Here is a 21223-nt window from a genome sequence, read left to right as displayed (position 1 = left end):
ACATGTCGATGTCCTCTTTAACCCCTCCCACATTTGCATACGTTTTCCCATTAAGATGGTGTTGCAGCCAACGGAAAAAGATGGTAATCTGGTGGTGCCATATCTGGAGAATATGGTGGGTGGGGGATAACTTCCCAACCCAACTCCATAATCTTGTGTTGCGTTAAACGTGCCACATGTGGACGTGCATTGTCGCGGAGAAGAAGAACACCTTTCCGATTGACGAGTGAAGGGCGTTTCTGATGAAGGGCTTGATTTAGACGTTCCAGTTTCTGATTATATATCTTTGCGTTGACAGTTTGCTGTGGCTTGAGGAGTTCGAAATGAATTACTCCTCTGATGTCCCACCAAATGCAAAGCATCACTTTCTGCGAATGGAGTCCAGGTTTTGGGGTCGGAAGTGGGTTTCTGTCTAGGATTGGACCACTGTTTTCGGCGTTTAATATTCGCATAGATAACCAATTTCTCATCACCGGTGACAATTCTGTCCAAAAATGGCTCACGAGCATTACGCTCCAGAAGAGACGAAGCAACGTTCACACATTAGAAACGATGATAATCGGAGAGTTCGTGAGGCACCTAAACACCTTCTTTATGGAGTTTTCCCATATTCCTTAGATGTTTACGTACTGTTTCATGAGAGACGTGCAATTTCAGGGCCATTTCATAAGTGTGTTGCCTTGGGTTAGACTCAACAAGCGTCTTCAGGGCATCAATATCAATTCCAACATGTCGGCTCCTGCCATCACAGTTTTTAAGGCTAAAGCCACCTGAACGAAATTTGCTGAACCATCGTTGACACTTACGAACGTTCAAAACATTTCTATAAACTTTTTTGATATTCTTTGTGGTTACAGGGGCGTTGTTCCCTTCTTGTATCCAAACAGCATTACATGCCGAATGTATGTCTCGTCATGTGCCATCACTATAAGGGATTAGAGTATACTAAACTTTACACATTATATAGGCTAAACTAACGCGATGTACGTTTTTTGTGGGGTGGTTAATGAAAGTGTTCCAAAACGCGACATCAATTTCTTGACGACCTAATGCAAGTATAGCATACACACACACATATATATATATACATACAACAATATATATACAACATAAAGGCTCATTTCATATCTAACAAAAAATGAATCCGCGAAATCGGACAAAATAATAGTTTTCAAGTGTGAAATATAGTACATTTCATGCAATATCAATTAAGAAATGAGCAGAGTAAAATGTTTGTGTCGTTTTAATATTTTATTGTACTCACCAAACCAATGAAAATACAGAATAGTTGAATGACGTCAGTATAAGCGACAGAGTACAAACCACCAAACAGTGTGTAGAACACAGCAATGCACGAGGATGCAATAATTGAAGTGTTGGTTTCCAGGTCAATAATCACACTCACGGTAGCCCCTGAAGACACGCAATAAGATTTCAGTATGTACTTTTAGTACTAACATTTCAGTTTACCCGTACGTTTTCTGTTATTAAAACTAACAATATATTTTATATATTAACATTTCATTATATGACTTAGTTGTTACACTGTTAACGTTAAATATTTGTATATACTCTTTATATTCTATTTTACTATTTACATTTAGTAATCACCTGTTTTGTGCACTATCTTGTTAATGGTGTTCTAGTTAATGGTCAATGCATTTTACAAAATTCCGTGGTAGCTTGCTCGGTACACCCTGCTGTTAATATTAACATTCCTGTCTTTTCTACATAGTCTACTGTTAATCCAATCTCCATCCGTTGTACATGTTACATTTCAGTGCAAACATTTCAGCCTCTTGATTACCCTCTGTGGTTAATACATAGTGTTTTGCATATTATGTTGTTATAATTGTTAGCATTTCAATATATTCTATATGTTCTTGTATATTTGATATTTTCAACCCAAGACACATGGGCTAAACGATCAGATTTAGAGGCTCCAAGGTTAGGACACAGCCATCCTTAAGTTACAACTACTGACCAGAGGGGGGGATCATTCAGCGGCTACATAACTGAATAGTGGGATTAAACAAACTCTATAATGCCTTCACAGATAAAAGTGTGAGATATGTTCAACGGTATATCGTAACTCGAATTGACCTTTCTATTCGCAGTCCGGCGCGCTAAACAGACCATGTACAGCCTTCTACATATTCTGTTGTTAATAATAAACATTCAATCTGTTCTAACTATTATATTGACAATTACAATATTTCTATATGTTATTTACACTTTATTGTTAGTGTACACTTTCAGTCTATCTTACATAATCTGCTGTTAATACATAGAAACCTGGTAGATCTCTCACGCACTTTAGCCTCCCTTATGTATCTTTTGTTTTCTCCACATTTTAGTCTAGTTCCCAAATCATGTTATTAACAAAAACATTTATATCTTTTCCTTGCATTCTGGTGTTAATAATTTCTTATTTTATCTTTTTGACAGTTTGCCCAAATGTTTGAGAGGAAGATGTCAATATTTTACATTTTATCAAGGATGTGCGACAACTAGAGATTGTTAGCTTCAGAAACAACGGGAAAAGAAAATTCAAACATTGTCAAGCCAATCTGTGATTCTGAGATTTTTATAAGAATCTTCCAAGACTTAGTTAAAATGCATCAGCATACAAGCGGGTACTACCATTTATGAAGTTCCTGTTTAAAACACTTCCTCTGTTACGTTTCCTGTGACATATTACATAAAATGTATTTTACCGAACAGTTTAAGAAATGAATAGAGATATATTTCTCTTTAAAGACCAGTCGCGAGCCAACCAAAAACATAGATAATCCATTTATTTTAATAAAACGTTAATGAATTATCTCATGTCATCTGTACGCACAGACACATTAAAATCGTTTTACTTCTCAAGAATATTTCTCCTGTAGACTTTTTTGGATATTATTCTGTTCTTTTTTTTGGAATCAGAATGTTATCTTTTTTTGCTTGTTACTCTTTGTAGTTCATGTCTTAACAAAAGTAACAGTGTTTGTAAAGGCAAGTAGTATTTGAAGAATCATCAAAAACCTGAGATACTTTTTCACCTACCATATAGATACTAATATAAAATAAAGAAATTCTACTTTTACAAAACCTAATGCATCATAATGTCTACTTACCAAGAGCAGCAAGAATGGCTGCTGACCAGAAGACCTCTCCACAAAGAGCTGGAAGGAACAGAAGACCTCCCATTCTTGATCCAAAGATCTCCTGGAAGGGATCTAACATAGTCACATAACCCTGTGTTCGCATCTTGTTGGCAAACAATAAACCACCTGAAATGAAGCCATTGACACTGAAATCCAACCACCGAAACATATCATTTCATAAAAGTAAGGAAAACCCCAAGTTTTTCTATATGTATGACTAATAAATTACCATCTAATATAAGTCTAATCTGTGATCAATTTTGCTATTTATCAATGTGTTTTGTATTGAAAAAAAAGTTATAAAATCTTGAGCATATCTAGTTCTATGTTACTTCGTCAGAAGAAACCAGATTTAATACTATTTGCTGGAAACAAACAAACAAAACACTATGAAAATGTATACTCGTCTGCTGGTGAATTTGGTCTGATAAGTTTACTTCCTTTCAAAAAATAGTCACCATTCATTAGAACAAATTTTTATCTTCTTTTATTTAACTTATAATAATGAAAGTGCTAAAATTTCAAACTATGGCTGCTAAAAATATTCAGCGTCTAACTGCAAGAAAACTATAAAAAATGGTAGAAGAGGTAGACCTGTTAAGAATCTATATTATTATGCATAGGTTCAAAAATCTAAGAACACCTGGGAAGACATTTTTGTTGAGTTGATTCCCAAACAAAACTTTCGGGTACCGACTCTCCTTTCTCTGGAGAACTGAATAAAGGTTTAATCTCCTTACGATATCTAGAATATAAATTGCCCACCAGCGTGGCATAATTGACACTAATTTCTAGACTATGAGGGAGGAAAGCCCATATCCCTATCCAATCTAACACACAAGACACGGTAGTGGCCGCACATGTCATGCAATACAATATCTGGTCTCTCAGCTCTATCAAGCCGTTTTCTCCGCGGTTTTCTCGAGTTCTGTCGGCCGAAGAAGGTCCAACGAAAATTACTTTCTGCTGTATGGTGGCTACATATACTTGATGTGAACGCTTCTACTACTTTGAACAAGAGGAACACAGTTCGGCCAACCCCCTAAGCTCTGCATCTTTGTAGCCGAACATTACTGTGAATTCTATTTAGCGGTAAAATTTTTGTTGTCGTTGTTGTTGTAGTTAATATATGAGAGTGTATTTTGATTTTGTTTCTAACTTGAATACTGAAAACCTTGACACTACTCTGTAGCCCACATATTTCCTGAGTGCGGTGTCATCGACTCCAAGACAGGTATCGCATTTTCAGATGCTCTTCAGTGTAGAACCATAAAAACAAAAGAAAGAAAAAATCTGCACACAGACTTAACTTCAAAAAAAGATTCACGTAGGCGTGTTTTCCTTTTAGCCTACTCCACCTTTTAAGTCTGTGATTAAGTGCTGCATTATATTTCTTGGTAAAATAATTTTCATATACTTTATATGAAAAAAAGGATTCCACTAGAATACAAAGTCTATATTTGAAATATTTAGTAAAACCCGTACTTATTTGATAAATATACTTATACAATTTACTATTTCTAATAAAGAATAAGTCTAAAAGCGAAGTAAAAACGAATAAACTCTGGAGAAGTGTTATATATATTTTATGTTGCTCATACTACTGGGGACATTAGGGGATATTTATACAAAACAGAAACTTGGAAAGTCTTTTTTATAAGATATGTAGTGTTTAGAAATATAAGACTTTTTAAAACAGGGGTGACAGCTGATCGTTTCCTGGGTCATTCTAAAATACCAGTTTTTAAACCTAATGGGTCAAATTCTATACTAAATTGTAAAATTTGCCCTCTTAAAAACACTAACCATAAAAGTTGTATTCTATAAACTACCCGAACAAGAGCTATTGTTTTATTATCAAATAATAATAGGAAAAAGTAAGTCAATTTATGTGGTTAGTTGTCAATTTATTTTGAAACAGTATTTTGACCAAAGCAGGTTTTGTCATGCTCGTTTTTTTTTCTCGTTTACATCAATTCTGTTTATTTCTTCTTAAAATTATCTCATTTTACGATTATTTCTGAAAATTTTCAATTTTACGGTTTTTTTTCTGCTAAATATCACTTAAGATTTTTTCTGAAAATTATCGTATTTTATTATTTTCTCATCCAAATGTTCACATTTTACGACTTACATTTTTGTAAGTTATCACATTTTACAATGTCTTCCTGAATATTAATAATCGCATTTTTCACACATCTTTTCTATACATTTGATTTTACGTTCATTTGTATGCACATCATGCTAAAGTATCCTCTCCCCCATCAGTGGCTCAGCGGCAAATCTGAAGGCTAATAACACTGAAAACCGAGTTTCGATACCCGTGGTGAGCACAGCACAGAAAGCCAATTGTTTAGCCTCGTACTTTAAAACAAATAAACAAATCATGTTAAATTATTCGAACAATAGGCACAGGTCGTTAATTCATTATGAACTGATAAACTACGTAAAAACGACATAGGTACACGAAAAACAGGCACACAAAGTAGAGACAGACTTTACATTTGAAGATAAATAGGTACACCAAAAACAGGCACACAAAGTAGAGACAGACTTTACATTTGAAGATAAATAGGTACACCAAAAACAGGCATACAAAGCAGAGACAGTCTTTACACTTGAAGATATGAATACCAAAAATAGGCATACAAACTAGAAATATATTTTACACTTGAAGATAGATAGGTACAGCCAAAATATGCACGCAAAGTAGAGACAGACTTTACACTAGAAGATAGATAAATGAGAAACACGAAAACATTAAACATATCATACGTGAGGAGAAATCATGATAATGTTGGTAACTGGGACAATTTTACAAGATAATAAAATTAGACATTGTGACAAATTCTTCAAGAACAAAAATATATTGTGATTAAAAGTAGTATCCATTATATTAACTAAATTAAATTGTTTAATTTAATTAAAAATTGTTACAGTATAATGTAGCGCAAATATGGAAAATACTTTAGCTTATCTAACTTGTATTATTGGGCTGTATATAATTTAATTGTTAAATCCTGTTTGGATAGCACAACCTAAAAATCTATCTCTTAGATAAGTTTTCTGTTTGATTCTAACAAGGTTTCAAATCCTAGTTAGCGCTTACATGTAATGGTTTGTATTCCTCCAACTTTGTTTGTTAGTAATGCTATAATAGTTTAAGAAGGAATAAAACTACAACATATCTTCACAATTTTATAAGTGAAAATAGCTTCTCGTATTTCTTCTTCATTCCAGAAATAAATATAAAATCATTCTGAAAACAAAAATTCTCAAGAAATGTTCGACCATTTTCTTTACAGTAATCCCATAATTCTCTTTTTATTATCTTGATATCGCTCTGTGCGCTCTTACTACAATGAAAAAGATAATATAGATGTTACAGATGTAGCAAAATAAACAAAAAAAAAGTTTGAATCAAAGGTGTTATCCAAGAAACAATAGCCTAAGCCTGATTTGAAACACAACTCAGCGAAGTCTAGGTTTATCACATAAATACTTATCTCTTCTCAGTAAACGATTAATATGACATGTTGGAGATAAAACAGCATCGATTTATGACTTATATATTTTTAAGATTTTTCTTTCTTGCTGTGACTACCAAAAAAAGAAAAGAGATGTTATCGTTTTTATTTGCGATACTTTGTAACACAGAAACGTATACGAAAAGTTACAAGTGTAGAGTGTATAATGAAACTTCATATGTAGAATCTAACACCTTCATATGCTTGTTTAATTTTGTAGAGTTTCAAGTATAATGAGTAAGAAATAAAATAAAGCTTTTTTGTTCTCTTTCAAAATTTGTAGTGCACACTAGTGAGATTTACATATTTTGATTAGAAGATTAGAGAAAATAGATCTTTAAACTCCAGATGATTATAGAATAACTTTTTATTTGAACCAACATTTCGCTTTTGCGGTTTCATTAGGATTAGTACATACAACTATGTTACAAAGTATCGCAAATAAAAATGAAAACATTCCTCCTTTTTTTTGGGGGGGGGTGCCAAGTAATAGCAAGAAAAAAATCTTAAAAAATATAAGTCATAAACCTATGGTCTTTTTTTTTTTTTATCTCCAACATGTCATATTAATCGTTTACTGATGAAGGAGAGGCGAAATGTTGGTTCAAATAAATGTTGTTTTATAATTGCGTGGAGTTTAAAGGGCGTTTTTCTCTAACCTTTTAACTAAACAAAGTATATTTAATACTTATTATAGGGGCTGCAGCCTTTACAATGACCAATAATATCAGCAAATCATCCAATGAAAATTTGAAATGAAGATACTGAGGACAGCAGATTTAGGAGTTTTATGTTTTAGTTCTTTAAAACATCGTCAGACGGCGCTTACTTATACTTATTAAAATTGTCTGTAATGTAATTAAAATTAGTAGATTAATAATAATGCATTTAAACATATTTGTTCAAGTGTCTTAGCGTTTGTCTTCATTTAGTGATGGTTTTAGGCTTATCTTCCAATGACAGTTAATGTTTGATATTGAAAAACGTGCAAATACATGGCTTAGTAAGATAATTTGTATTTTATTTAATACTACACCATGAAACACCAAGTATTTGTTTCCATTTTCTTTAAAACCATCATCTTTTGCACTCAGAAAACTCTTGTTTCTATTTCGACTTATGATAATCACCGCGACTCTGGTCCGTAAGGCACGGACACTACAATGTTTTACAAATAGCTAGAGTTATGTAATTAATATTATACGACCATTTTCTTCCTTACCAAATTCAAATAAGTGCATTTCATCACTGTAAAGAAATCTTAATTATCGTAATACTGAATTTATCATGTAAAGGGTGAATCCCCACTAACTAGTTTACTAAGATTTGTTGCATCACAACAAAGAATATTTTTGAGCAGAGTTAGGATTTAAAATTGAATAAGAACGGTATGTGAAAATGCCCTTACCTAATACGAGACTAAGAGCATAGCCAAGCGGGGCTTGACACCATACAAGTCCATCGTCGTGTATAGCTTCTGCTGTTCCGTTAATGTACCCTCCTCCCACCCAGGTAGCTGAAACGAAACAAAAATCAGCTTAGTACCTACCAAATAATGAAGTATATATATGTGTGTGTGTGTGTGTATATACCGATACCTGTAGAAATAATATGCACAACATAAATAAAATGTTAATATTTCAAACAGTTTTATCTGAAAGGAACTATAACAGGGGTAATTCCGGAGCATTTCTTCAAGTTTTTTCAACGTCATTAGGTTTTTAAAGTATTTCTTTCTTTAAATCACATGAAGTGTTTATATGTTTAACTAATAACGAGCATTTTTCCTTCAACTAGTTAGTTTAAACATTGCTAATAAATTATTCAATACTTCCTACAGTAAAGCTTCATTAAAAAAGTCAACTGTTATTTGAAAATAACATTAACAAGTTGTCGTTCTTTACACTATGTATTATTCATTAGACACTAATGAAGTAAAAGTAATCGATATCTACACGCTTTACCCAAGTGTTGTTTTTGTTTGTTTTTTAAGTCTAAGGAATGTAAAATTCATGATAATTTAACATCAAAACTCCTAATCACTTCAAAATTTATTTTCAAAGTAAGTATGATATTAGGTTTGAAAACTGAAATGGACTGCAACTGCCTGTTGAAAGAAAAGGTGACGACGTTTCGGCTTCCATACTAAGGATTTCTTGAGGACCTCTCTTTGGACCTGAAGAAGGCTTCAGTATAGGAGCCGAAACATCTCTTTTTTTTTTCAACAGACAGTCGCAGTTCATTAGAATTTTCAAACCTACTATGTCTACTCTGCCTAACATTTTTGTTTGTTTTTGAATTTCGCGCAAAGATACACGAGGGCTATCTGCGCTAGCCGTCCCTAATTTAGCAATGTAACACTAGAGGGAAGGCAGCTAGTCATCACCACCCACCGCCAACTCTTGGGTTACTCTTTTACCAACGAATAGTGGGATTGACCGTCACTGAATAACGCCGCCACGGCTGAAAGGGCGAGCATGTTTGGTGGTACAGGGATTCGAACCCGCGACCCTCCTGCCTAAAATTTTACTGGAGTAAATGTGATATTATTACTGTTGTTCTTTAATGTTCATGAGTCCGCTGTTTAAGGCAGATGTATTTTATGTCTATGGCATACTTTGTGATATGTTTAAATTAACACTGTTAATCCATCTTATATAGCTAACCAGCTGAAAACTTAAATAATGAACGTTACACAAATACTGCTAAGTATAAAAGGAATCTATATTTTTTCCTAACATATTCTTAAAATAATAAAAAATCTGTGTAAGCATAGTTTTTGTGTCTAACGCACTTTGTTTACTGTCTGAAGTTTCACCGAAAATCATTTTTCGACCAGCCTAAATCCCCAAATCTCCACCGTCATATTGAAAATGTACATAAGAGCAAAGGTCTTAATTTTAAATTAAAAAAAGCTTTTACCAACTCATTCCATAAAATAATAAAAACAACTATTATTGTACTGCCATATACTGTGTTTTTTAAATTAATCTGTACAGAAACTTAAAATTCATATAGTAAACTAAACTGTAATAATACATTTGTTATTTTACCTATCTTTAATATTATTCAAAAAAGTTATTTACATTTTTAAAGCAAAGGCAATATATGCACTGCCATACAACCAAACAGTTATCTATCATCTCTACAGGTTTTATTAGTTTGCAATAAATAGCTTGAAAACTTTGAAACGGTTACTTTTAGCACTGGGGTTGATGAAGAAACGTTTTCTTAAAAGCTTCAACTTAGAAGGTTATGATGTTCACCAAAACTATGGTGAAATGACTTTGCTGACAGTATTCCTTCCATGGTACAAATGACTACGTGTAAAGTTCGGAATGTTATCCAACAAGATCAGAATAAATCTTTCAAAATGATGTAAACATTCCGAATACATATATAATAAAATATGCACACGAACAAAGTTTTATCTTATACAATTAAAATTTTTATTTAAACCGATCAACGGTTATAAAAGTCACTCGACATGTTTTAACGTGGTTTCATATTACTGTGTGCCTTATAAGTATAAAAACTATGGTCATGATACAAAAAAAGAAGATCACGCCACCTACCTACTTTCTGATTTTCTAACCCTTCATTCTTGTTTAAGATCAAATTCTTTTTGCTGTTTTTCATTATTTTGATGGTTTCTCTTATCTTTCTTGCAGTCATATCATTCGGTTGAGCCCAAATAACTGTTTTTTCCCACTGGATGATATGTCTAGTATAACTTACATGTTCAACTAATGCAGAGTTTTCACTTTTGTTCCTAACATTTCTCTTATGTTCATTTATTCTACATATTAATTTTTTTCTAGTATTACCAATGTATGCACGACCACATTTACATCGAACTTTATATATATATACCTGTTATATTCATTAGATTTATTTCATCTTTAGTTTTATTTAATATTTGAATAGTTTTATTCAATGGTCTATAAATGGCAATAATATTTTTGTTTTGTTTTAGAATTTATGAAAACGTTTACATGATAAACCTGGGATATATGGTAAAAATAACATTTCTTTTTTTTATAAGTTAATTCCGAATATATTTAATTTTTTCACTCTTTCCAATCTATTAAAAACTTACCAGTCATTGTAAACACTCCGACAAAAAATCCTATATTTCGTCCCGCTAACATGACTTCTTCACTTTCCAGGTCGTCGGCAGAGGTCTTCTTCTTTCGGCCAGCCCAAATCCCCACCAATAAGATGAGAATGTAAAAAATGATGACAGATATCACACCAGCGATGTTCACGGTCATCTTGACAAGTTCCTATCACTAGAAGTTTGCCTGTAAACGTAAAGATTAACTGGTAATATGGTGTATAATGAATGGGAATTTTGATACATCTCACGGCCAACTGAAAAATAGGTCTGAGAACCAATCGAAAAAAAAAAGACCAGGGTATCTATTAATGATACTTGTTTCAAAAAATACAAATACACGATGTTTCAGACGTCTAAAATGTTTCATAATTTAAATTTGTGTGTAGTTCATGTTTTGGTAAACATAAATGGTGGCAGACTGAGTTCAGATCGTCGTTCTTTATATACTACATTTGTGGTTCATCAGCACAATACCAAGAATATATAATCTAATTCACGTTCAGAAAAGCCTTCTTAAAATAATGTATTTTACTCTTATGGTAACTCTGACTATGACATCTATAAGATAATCTTATATATATTGTAATATGAAAGATTGGTGGAACCGGGAAATGTCTTTTCATTGCTTCTTTTTTGTGCTTGTTACAAGTTTTCGTCCAATTAAGTTTCAATAGAATTCAGTTTAGCCCTAAGAAAGAACATATAGCATTCGTATTGTCGACTATATACAGTTTTGAAGTTGTCCTTAATTCTGTACCATGTCTAGTTCTATAAACAGTGATATAAAAGCTTTATGTATTCTGCTAACCATCTGTAGCGGTTTTGGGTATTTTCAAATTGAAGAAGACACATTTTGCGACACAGGGTTAAACAACCAGTTCAGAGACCCCCAATATTCAAGCATAGCTATTCCTAATTTTGAGCTGCTGACTAGAGAGAGAATGAGCAACCAGTAAACGACATCCATTGTCTATGCGGTTACTCTTAACCGTATAGAAGGATTGATTGTCACTCTTATAATGCTTGCACACCTGAAGGTCTTCAGCGTGTTCAGGTCACAGACTCGAGCCTCGTAATTTCCGATGCGCAGGCTGGCACGCTGACCAAAAGGTCACGCCCAGCTCTGAAGTATAAAAATCCCCCCAGTGGCACAGCGGTATGTCTGTGGACTTACAACGCTAGAAACCGGGTTTCGATACCCGTGGTGGGCAGAGCACAGATAGCTCATTCTGAAAATGCTTTGTTGAAATTGTTCTGTAGATACTGCTATACGAGTGATGCTCAGCATCACATCTTTGTTTGTTTGTTCTTAATTATGCACAAAGCTACACAAGGGTTATCTGTGCTCTGCCCACCACGGGTATCGAAACCCGGTTTCTAGCGTTGTAAGTCCGCAGACATGCCGCTGTGCCACTGGGGGGCAACATCACATTTAACAATATTGAAGAATACTAAAGTACGTTCCAACAATGTTTTTTACGTTATATTGCTTAGCAACATAAGTATGTCCTGATATTGTAGTTAGTCTACGTACTGAAAGTGGATTTTCGTGAAACATTTAATGACCAAAGATTGCTCTGAAACGTTTAGTGACGTGTGGGGCAGCTAGTTGACAAGTATAAAGTGGATCTATATGCAATATAGACTCATATCCATGAAGGTAGTTTTCTTGAGTAAATACTGTTTCAAATCATTGTAACATTCAGACAGAAAAAAGCGCTTCCAACAACAGGATTTTTAATTTTTATTTGAAATGATCATGGTGTATACACATTTATTTTGCAGAATTGAGGAAAAGCAAGACAATTGTATGTTTCACAAATATATCATCTATTTTAGGTCACAACACCTGTGAGTTCCAAAATTATAAGATTCGACCAAAAAGATAGTTTTATTGACTATTTTACTCATATACAATCAGAAATCTTTAGTGAAATTATTGCTTCACAGTTTTCGTATATGCTACAATATGGTACCTGCCTTTACATCAGTTTTTAACAGAAAAATAGTTGAAATAACCAACATTTTATGGACTCAACAGGTAAACGATTATTTCCACAAACCAAGAAGTTCGATAGGAAATCTAATGTGAGGTGTATAATAAGTCGGTCTCGACTAAAAACGTGACAGAAATTGAACACAAATGTTTCGTAAGAAATCAAACACTTTTTTTTTCTCAATAAAACAATATGTGTTAATATCAAATGAAAGAGACTCGGAATATATATCTAAGATCCAGGCCATTGTTATTTACTAATTTGGCCAGATTCTTCGTGTGGACAGCAAGTGGGTAACAAAACAATCTAATCAAAGAGAAAAGATAAAAAGAGAAACACCAAGCTTTTTTTTTTTTTTTGTTAGAACTAACTTTCTGTATAAAATTATACACTGGATGTGGTTTTCTACGCATCTTTCTTTTAACTGGGACCTCTCGACCTCTTTTTACCTGAGCTATCATCAGGCAATAATATAGTGAAATAAAACAGTTTCTCCGTAGACAACTTTTTAAAAACAGGTGTCTAAGCAACAATCCTAGCAATACCTGCTATCTACTATTGAAGTTGTTGTTTATAAAATGCTGAAAATGAATTATGACAAGTACGGAATTCGTAGACAAAGATTTACACTTTTACATGAATTGAAGAACCAAAACCTCGGTCTTTGGAGCCTTATAAAAATAAAAATATACACACTTTGTTATTTTAAAATATTTATGATCGAAAACTTACTTGAATATAATAAGCATAAGAAAATAAATAGTACAACCATAGGTATTACATAGGAAAGAAAAATGTTCAGAATGAATGAATACACTTTATAATTATTGGTCATGAGTATAACACAAAAGTATATTTTTTTTAAAGACAAACATAATAAAATGAAAAAGTACAATCAAAGTTATTGAATGGGCGAATAAAAATTAATATATCATAGAAGTAATGGCCTTGAGTGCAGCATAAAATAAGATTTGTTTAACTGTTCCACAGAGAGACGAATTTGTATTATTTAGTACATCGTTACCCGGTGAAGGCTCCGGTAAGAGGACCGAAAGCTCACAATAAAGGAAAAGTATTTAATGTAGAGAACAGTCCGTGTATGTTTTTCATAGTCATTTACCTACAATTTTAAAAACACTACTGTGTTTGTTGTCTCCCAGCAGGCCTGGTGAGCTATCTACTGAACGAAACACGTCTTCGGTAGTGAATATGGCGGACATTGTGTGGTTGAAATACTATTATACATTATTTTTGTTCTTGGAAAAAAAACCTAATGGCTGAGTAAAACGTGTAATGTTAAAAATATAATAGGCCTAATGCTAATGTCTTATTACAAATATAATTAATTATAATCATGCTTCGCCAGCTTAGAAGAGGTGTTCACACCATAACAACAGCTGTTCTAACAAATGGCTTATGTAAATAGTGTTACGACCATTACTGTGTTTGTTGTATCCCAGTCGGCATGACTGTATTGAGCAATTGATATGGCAGACATAGTGTTGTTGAAATACTATGATACACTTTTTTCTTTCTGAAAACTACAAACTCTAAATGATTGAATAAAGAATGTAATGTTCAAAAAGTATAATAAGAAACTATTTTCGTTGGGTTTCCTAATTTCAGTTATTATCTTAGTGAACTACTTTATTTCTGCAGCCTCCCTCCCTAGTGGCTCAGAAGTAAAACTGAAAGCTTACAACGCTAGAATCTAGGTTTCGATACCAGTTGTGGGCAGATCACAGATAGCCCATTCTGTAGCTTTGTGCTTAATTACAAACAAACAATCAATCACTGTAATTTTTCCTCACATCCTGCTGATGTTTACAGTGTTATCCCAGATATCCTGATTAAGCTATTCCCTCACATATGTTGCTAAATTGTTTTACTTTCCAGTTGGTTTATAAATCACCAACAAATTTTCAAATTAAACCTCCTTTAATACAAGCAGTATTTTAATTCCTTTTCATTTGGCATAGTATATTTTATTGGACAACTTTGTCCTTTCTTATTTCTTATTAGCGTTACCATGCTGGTATTATAACACACATAAGCTAAGTAAACATAAGAAAACACTTATCAACATTAAAAGTTTGACGAGAAAAGCAATCCACTTTTTAAAGTTCTTTTGCGTCAAACTACAAAACTTGAATGAAGCAAAGGAAATCCAAAATAGTGTAGCAGGATTTTAGTGTATGTTACTGTTTCATCAGATATAGTATACATTTCAGCTGCTAATTAAAATTGTGACTTTGTTTCAACTGCTGTAGTATATTTCCATTTCAACTGCTAATTAAAATTGTGACTTTGTTTCAACTGCTGTAGTATATTTCCATTTCAACTGCTAATTAAAATTGTGACTTTGTTTCAACTGCTGTAGTATATTTCCATTTCTGTATACTTTGGTATTAACGAAAGTAAAGTCAAACGAATATTCCTTTCACATGCGCGTTTCATTTGTAGAAAAACATATCTTTATGATCTAGAACACCGCGGATTGACAGTATGCTCAGTATATTTATACTTTAGTGCAGTTATAACATTTTCTTGTAGATGTTCGGATTTTCAAAGTGATGGGGATGTTTTGAGAGAGATTATGGGGAAGTTTCTAATATCCCCATAATATTGTTTTGAATGCTGTCGTTTATTTGTTAGCTAGAGGGAGCTACGGATCTTTGATGATGTAATGTTTCGTTAAGTTCACGTTAGTTCTAGAAATATCTAGAACAAGGGTAGATTGTAAACAACGACGTTCCTTGAAGCTTTAAGTTAGTTAGTTAGGAGAGATTCGAGAAAGAAAGAGAGCAGATTGAGACAAGAAGGAAGTTTGTTGAGATAAAAAGAGAGTTATTGCGGTAATTTGTACAAGGAAGTTAATTTTTACGTAGAGTGTAAACGTAGAGCTAACCAATTTACGACAGTTTAAAAGTGATTTAATCTTGTATAAACGTTTAAAGGAGGAAAGAGACTGATTTCGTCTCATTAAGTGGACTGGCTGTTAAATTATTTTCCCCTGATAATTTAAAAGAACCGGCAAAGAAAGAACAAGATTATAACAATATATAAAAACTACACCTGAACCGTATAATAGATTGTTTAATGTACCACTTCTTATCCAGGAAGTTGATGTAGACGTTTCGGTACAGTAATGTATATCCTGAACTCTGACACTAATAGTTTTAGACATGTTCCTGCAAACTTTCTAAACACAATACTGTAACAACATTGAACACGCTGTTTATCGAAAATGGTCTTGATAAAAAAAATACTTAACTGTTATGCAAAGATGGATCGTAAAACAGAGTTCGTGAGAACCTTTGTTTTACACATATTTTTACAAATGCTGAGAAACATAAAAAAGAGCAAAATATCAGGCCTTAATTATCTTACTCAACTTCCAATCCTAGTCCTGTGTCATTACGTCTACCAACGCGCGCATGCTTATCCTCGTTCCGCAACCTGAAGAAGAAATGCAGGTATTGATCAGGGATACACTACTAATCTCCTCCCAACTTGGTTGAAACTCGTACAAATTACCTTAAATATTATATAAAGTAGTACAAGACTCTTCTGGTAGGAGCAAATTTGTTGCAATTAATTGTTAAAATCTTTCATGAAAATTGTTTAAACAAAACTCACTCCTGCATAGTGATTTGTTTATTAGATGTTTGAGTTGTTTATTTGTTGTTAAGAACAAAGAGCTGCACAATGTACTGACTGTGCTGTTCTCACCGCAGGGATCGAACTCCGAATTTTAGAGTTATTAGCACTCTAGCTTACTATTGAACTACCGGGAGCATTTATTGAAAGAACTTGTAGTAATGGTGCCCTTGAAAATTAGAGATACATTTCCTACATTTTAAATATCAAACATCCTTTAATATATTGAATTAAGATAGGAAGAGGACTGGCACAGTGGTAGAGCTTTGGATTTCAGAGATGTTGGGCTAGTTACGAATCCATGCGAAACCACAAAATATTCTAAGCACTTTAGTCCTAAGAGCTTTGGATTTCAGAGATGTTGGGCTAGTTACAAATCCATGCGAAACCACAAAATATTCTAAGCATTTTAAGCTGTGGTTGCTTTTTAAGAGTGACAGTCAATCTCTTAGCATGGGTGGTTGGTGGTAGGATGCTGCTGACTGCTTTACCTTCTTTGGTTCAATATAAGGAAGGTGGGAAATAGCCTTTGAAACAGATACAAAATACAAAAAATTAATTAAGGCGCGAAATGATTTCTTAACATAACAGCTACAGCCAGAAAAAAAACAGGTTAGAGAATATCATGATTGATGAAGGCCATTCAATTTCTAGAGCATGTACTCTATGAACTGATCGTCATATTTAATAGTTTCCCCTCTCATTTAGAAGTTTACAGAAAAATAGTTTCTAAGAACACTTGTTTTGAATAACTGTAAAGACAAAACACTCTTTCTTAATAATACTGCTTTTCACTTATCAGAAGTTGGATAGATTTTAAGTGCCAAGGTTTTCATATTAATAATATTAACTAAAAAACCATTCAATATCCTAAAAGTCCTTAGCCTCTTTATGTTAAGAAGTTAATCACATCGTACTTAATCTTTTCCAAGACATATACAGAGTAAATTCAAGTTTCAACGTTATAGTTCAATATCTTTAAACCAAAAACGAGTCTAGCAGCCTCTTTTCCAGTTGTTTTTATAACAAGATAAAAAATATAAAACACGATTTATATACACGAAACCTAAACGAGAGTCTAACATTAAGAAAAATATGTAATGATAAACTTAAGATATACTAATAAAACTCTTCAAATTTATAAACAAAGATGTAAGTTTACATTGGTATTGGGACTAGAATTTCACTATCTAACACTTAAATAGGCATTTCGTGAGTGTGATGTCAGATTTTTTAAATCTTTTGTTTATACAGAATAGCCTAGAATGGATTCACTGGCTCTTTTTTCCCACTTCGCACAAATATTAAGGAAGTTTGTGTTTAACGCTTTCATGTACTTGTAAAAGGAATGACTTCTTATTTAAACCAGAAAATGTCGAAAAACTGTAGCTCATACATTAATTCTCTATGTGTAACGGAGAATCCTTCTTTAACAAGTAAAATCTCTAACTGGTTATGCATGAAAGTCTTCCTACTAAAACGTTATTTCAAAATATTAATTGATCTGTAATTAATTATGTAAATTATGTAAATATTTGCTTTCTAAACCACGAGGACATAAAGCTTAGTAAGTAATAAAGTGTATATATATATTAACGTCTTCGTTGTGTTGTGGCATGGTGTACAGAACAGTATATCTTCACTCGGCACTGTGTTGAGACATGGTGTATAGCATGCTATATCCACACCCAGTTGATATTATGTTGTGGCGTGATGCATACATATTATATCTATACTCAGTTGACATTGTGTTGTAGTATGGTTTACAGCATAGTATATAAACACGGTACGTGGTATGCTGTACTTACTACTGGTTTGGCATTGTGTTATGGCATGAAGTACAACATATTACATCTACACCCGGCTGGCACTATGTTGTGGCATAGTGTACAGCATAATATCTACACAAGGTTGATACTGTGTTGAGATATGGTACATACTTCCTGGTTTTGCATGGGATACACTATACAATATCTACACCTGGTTAACATTGTATTATGCTATGCCTGACTAATTAACTGACTTGTGTCTTCTGTATTAGCTGCTTCGTTGAATGAGTCACGTAGCGGTTTATTAAGCGATATTTCACGCAAGTACATCAGATTCTCTAGCACTCTGAACAATGCTGGAAAACTTTTGGATAAAAAAAAGCCAGGAATGATTGTTAATTGGAAGTTTGAGTAATCATTCAAAGCTTTTCCTGTTAAATCTGAGTGTCAAGTAAAATATTGAGTAACAATTTAAAGCTATTTTCTGTTCAATTTGTTTGTAATATGGAAGTCTAATAATATTTTATGTTGAGTCAGCCTGTAAGGTGTTGGATAAAGTAATTATACAAATATATTTCTTGTCCATTTGGACTGTCAAGTGAAAGTTAAGTAACATTAAGTAATGTCATAATGGATCGTTCTGATATGAACGTTTTTGTTTTTTTATCCACATAGAATTTTGGTAAAGACTTTTATCTAACGAGTAAAGTAGAGATAAAACAGAATTATTCAAAAACGAAATTACTGCTGTTCACCATGGCACAACACAATGCCAAGTGAGTGTCTTATGCTGTGCATCTTGCAACAAATGCCAATTGAGTGAGTATAGATATAGAATGATGTACATTATGATGTATACTTCACTCTTTCAAAGAATATTTACCCCAAAATACAAATGTATAACAACAACAAAAGTTCATATCAAAACGATATATTATCAATTATAGCATTTTTTAACGGCTATTTAACTCCCACTTGACAGTCAAAATGGAGAAGTGATATATTTGAATGATTACTTTATCTTTCATTTACAGACAGATTTAACAAAACATATAACTCATCTTTCCACTTAAAAGACAAAGTTAACAGAAAGTATCGGCCCGGCATGGCCAGGCGATTAGGGCGCTCGATTCGCAATCTGTGGGTCGCGGGTTTGAATCCCCGTCCCACCAAACATGTTCGCCCTTTCAGCCGTGGGGGCTTTATAATGTGAAGGCTAATCCCACTATTCGTTGGTAAACAAGTAGCCCAAAAGCTGGTGATGGGTAGTGATGGCTAGCTGCCTTTTCTCTAGTTTTACACTGCTAAATTAGGAACGGCTAGCGCGGATAACCCTCGTGTAGCTTTGTGCGAAATTCAAAACAAACAGAAAATATTACCATACTTTCCACTTTTGACAGATAGATTTATAAGAAAATATTACTCAAATTTCATTTTAACAAACATATATAACAGAAAATAACTTTACGTTATTACATAACTTCCACTCGACAATATTTCTCTAAAAGGTAAAAGCTTTAAATGATTATTCAGATTGTGATAAACAGATTTACCGGAAAATAGCTTTGAGTGGTTACTCAATATTTTGTTTGACACTCATATTTAACAGGAAGTACCTTTAAATGGTTATTCTTCATTTCACTCGACAGTAGATTTAACAGGAAATAGTTTTGAATGATTAATCAGACTTTAACTTGGTAGCCAAATCTTGGGCAAACAGCTTTGAATGATTACTTAAACTTCTAGTTAACACTCATACCTGATTTTTTTTCCTTCGCCATTGTTCAGAGTGCCGTAGAATCGGATGTACTTGCGTGAAAAATCGCTTAATAAACCGCTACGTGACTCGTTCAACGAAGCAGCTAATACAGAAGACAAGCCAGTTAGTTAGTGAGGCCGCGAGAATACCGCGAATAGGCTTACTCGAACTCATCATGTCAGATAAAACAAATTACTAATTCTGGTTTGTTTTCCTGATTGGACTACTTGTTTTCATTAACCTTTAAGTTTATTCGACAAGAGAGCATGTTTCTATTAGGGAAAGAATTTGATCGCAATAAAGTGAAATATGTTCAATAAGACCATAAGAAATAAGTTGTGTTTCAGGTGTTTTTCTGAATCAAGAGATAAATCGAGGGTGTTGAATTCACTTCTTTGTCAAATCAAAAACGCACGCGATTAGAAAAGTCTCATTTCCTTTTTTTTATTTAATGAATGGTCTTTACATAATGAGAGGTTATCGTGAATCCAAGAGGTTATTTCACTTTAACTCGTTTTCTACAAACATGCAAAAAAAAAAAAACAAGTTGATGAAGGATTAGTTCTTGGTTATTTATGTAACGATTTAGATTTACAACCTAAATATGCCATGGCTTTATTATTAACTACTAAGACCAAGATACTACGAATGTATAAGCGGGTGCACGCATTAAGAAAAGAAATTTCACCTAATTGAATACCTATACTTTACCTGTATAATAAATACAACCTTTATTGGTATCACGATTCTTAAAATCTGAAGTATATTATTTCAGATTCAAAATTTAGATGTCAGTTTATAAGTTCGAATTGGCATATATAAAATTAAGTTAAACAAGTAAACTTACAAAATGTTTTAATATATGTTCTCTCAAGTACATCTGTACGCTATGTGATATTACTTTAGTCACATTTATGGGATTAATTTTACTTTTTTACAAATCATACTCGTCAGTCAAGTCTTTCGTTATAATTTTCATTGAAATAGCAATATTGTAAAAGTAATCGGTTAGTATAGAGGTTCTCAGCTTTTTTTAATTACCTACGCTCCACCGTAAAAATTTTTGGCTTTGCTCTCCCCTACTCTCCCCCTCCCCCCACAAATTAATATTTGTTTATTGAACAGCCGAAAAATTCACTTCCATATCTACCCAATAACCCAGAGAATATCAGTAGAAGTAAACAATACCTCATTTTATACGAAGATTCCATATCTACACAATAACCCGGAGATTAGATG

At 33.1% G+C, this 21223-nt stretch overlaps 1 protein-coding gene across 1 annotated transcript in view; it reads right to left on the bottom strand.

Moving 5' to 3' along the window:
* LOC106462826 (high-affinity choline transporter 1-like) overlaps positions 1 to 21223 on the bottom strand; it is a 71298-nt gene that overhangs the window by 12081 nt on the left and 37994 nt on the right. Inside the window, exons 2-5 of the mRNA XM_022390205.1 lie at positions 10779 to 10983; positions 8088 to 8195; positions 3123 to 3278; positions 1265 to 1413 (exon numbers count right to left, since the gene is read on the bottom strand). Of these exons, the coding sequence (XP_022245913.1) occupies positions 1265 to 1413; positions 3123 to 3278; positions 8088 to 8195; positions 10779 to 10953 (588 nt within the window). The 5' untranslated portion in view covers positions 10954 to 10983. The remainder of the gene's footprint in view (positions 1 to 1264; positions 1414 to 3122; positions 3279 to 8087; positions 8196 to 10778; positions 10984 to 21223) is intronic.

The sequence above is a fragment of the Limulus polyphemus genome, unplaced genomic scaffold, assembly GCF_000517525.1.
Source record: "Limulus polyphemus unplaced genomic scaffold, Limulus_polyphemus-2.1.2 Scaffold1260, whole genome shotgun sequence".
In the NCBI taxonomy this organism is placed as follows: domain Eukaryota; kingdom Metazoa; phylum Arthropoda; class Merostomata; order Xiphosura; family Limulidae; genus Limulus; species Limulus polyphemus.
The sequence above is the reverse complement of the archived record's forward strand: the minus strand, read 5'-3'. Positions and strand labels throughout refer to the sequence as shown.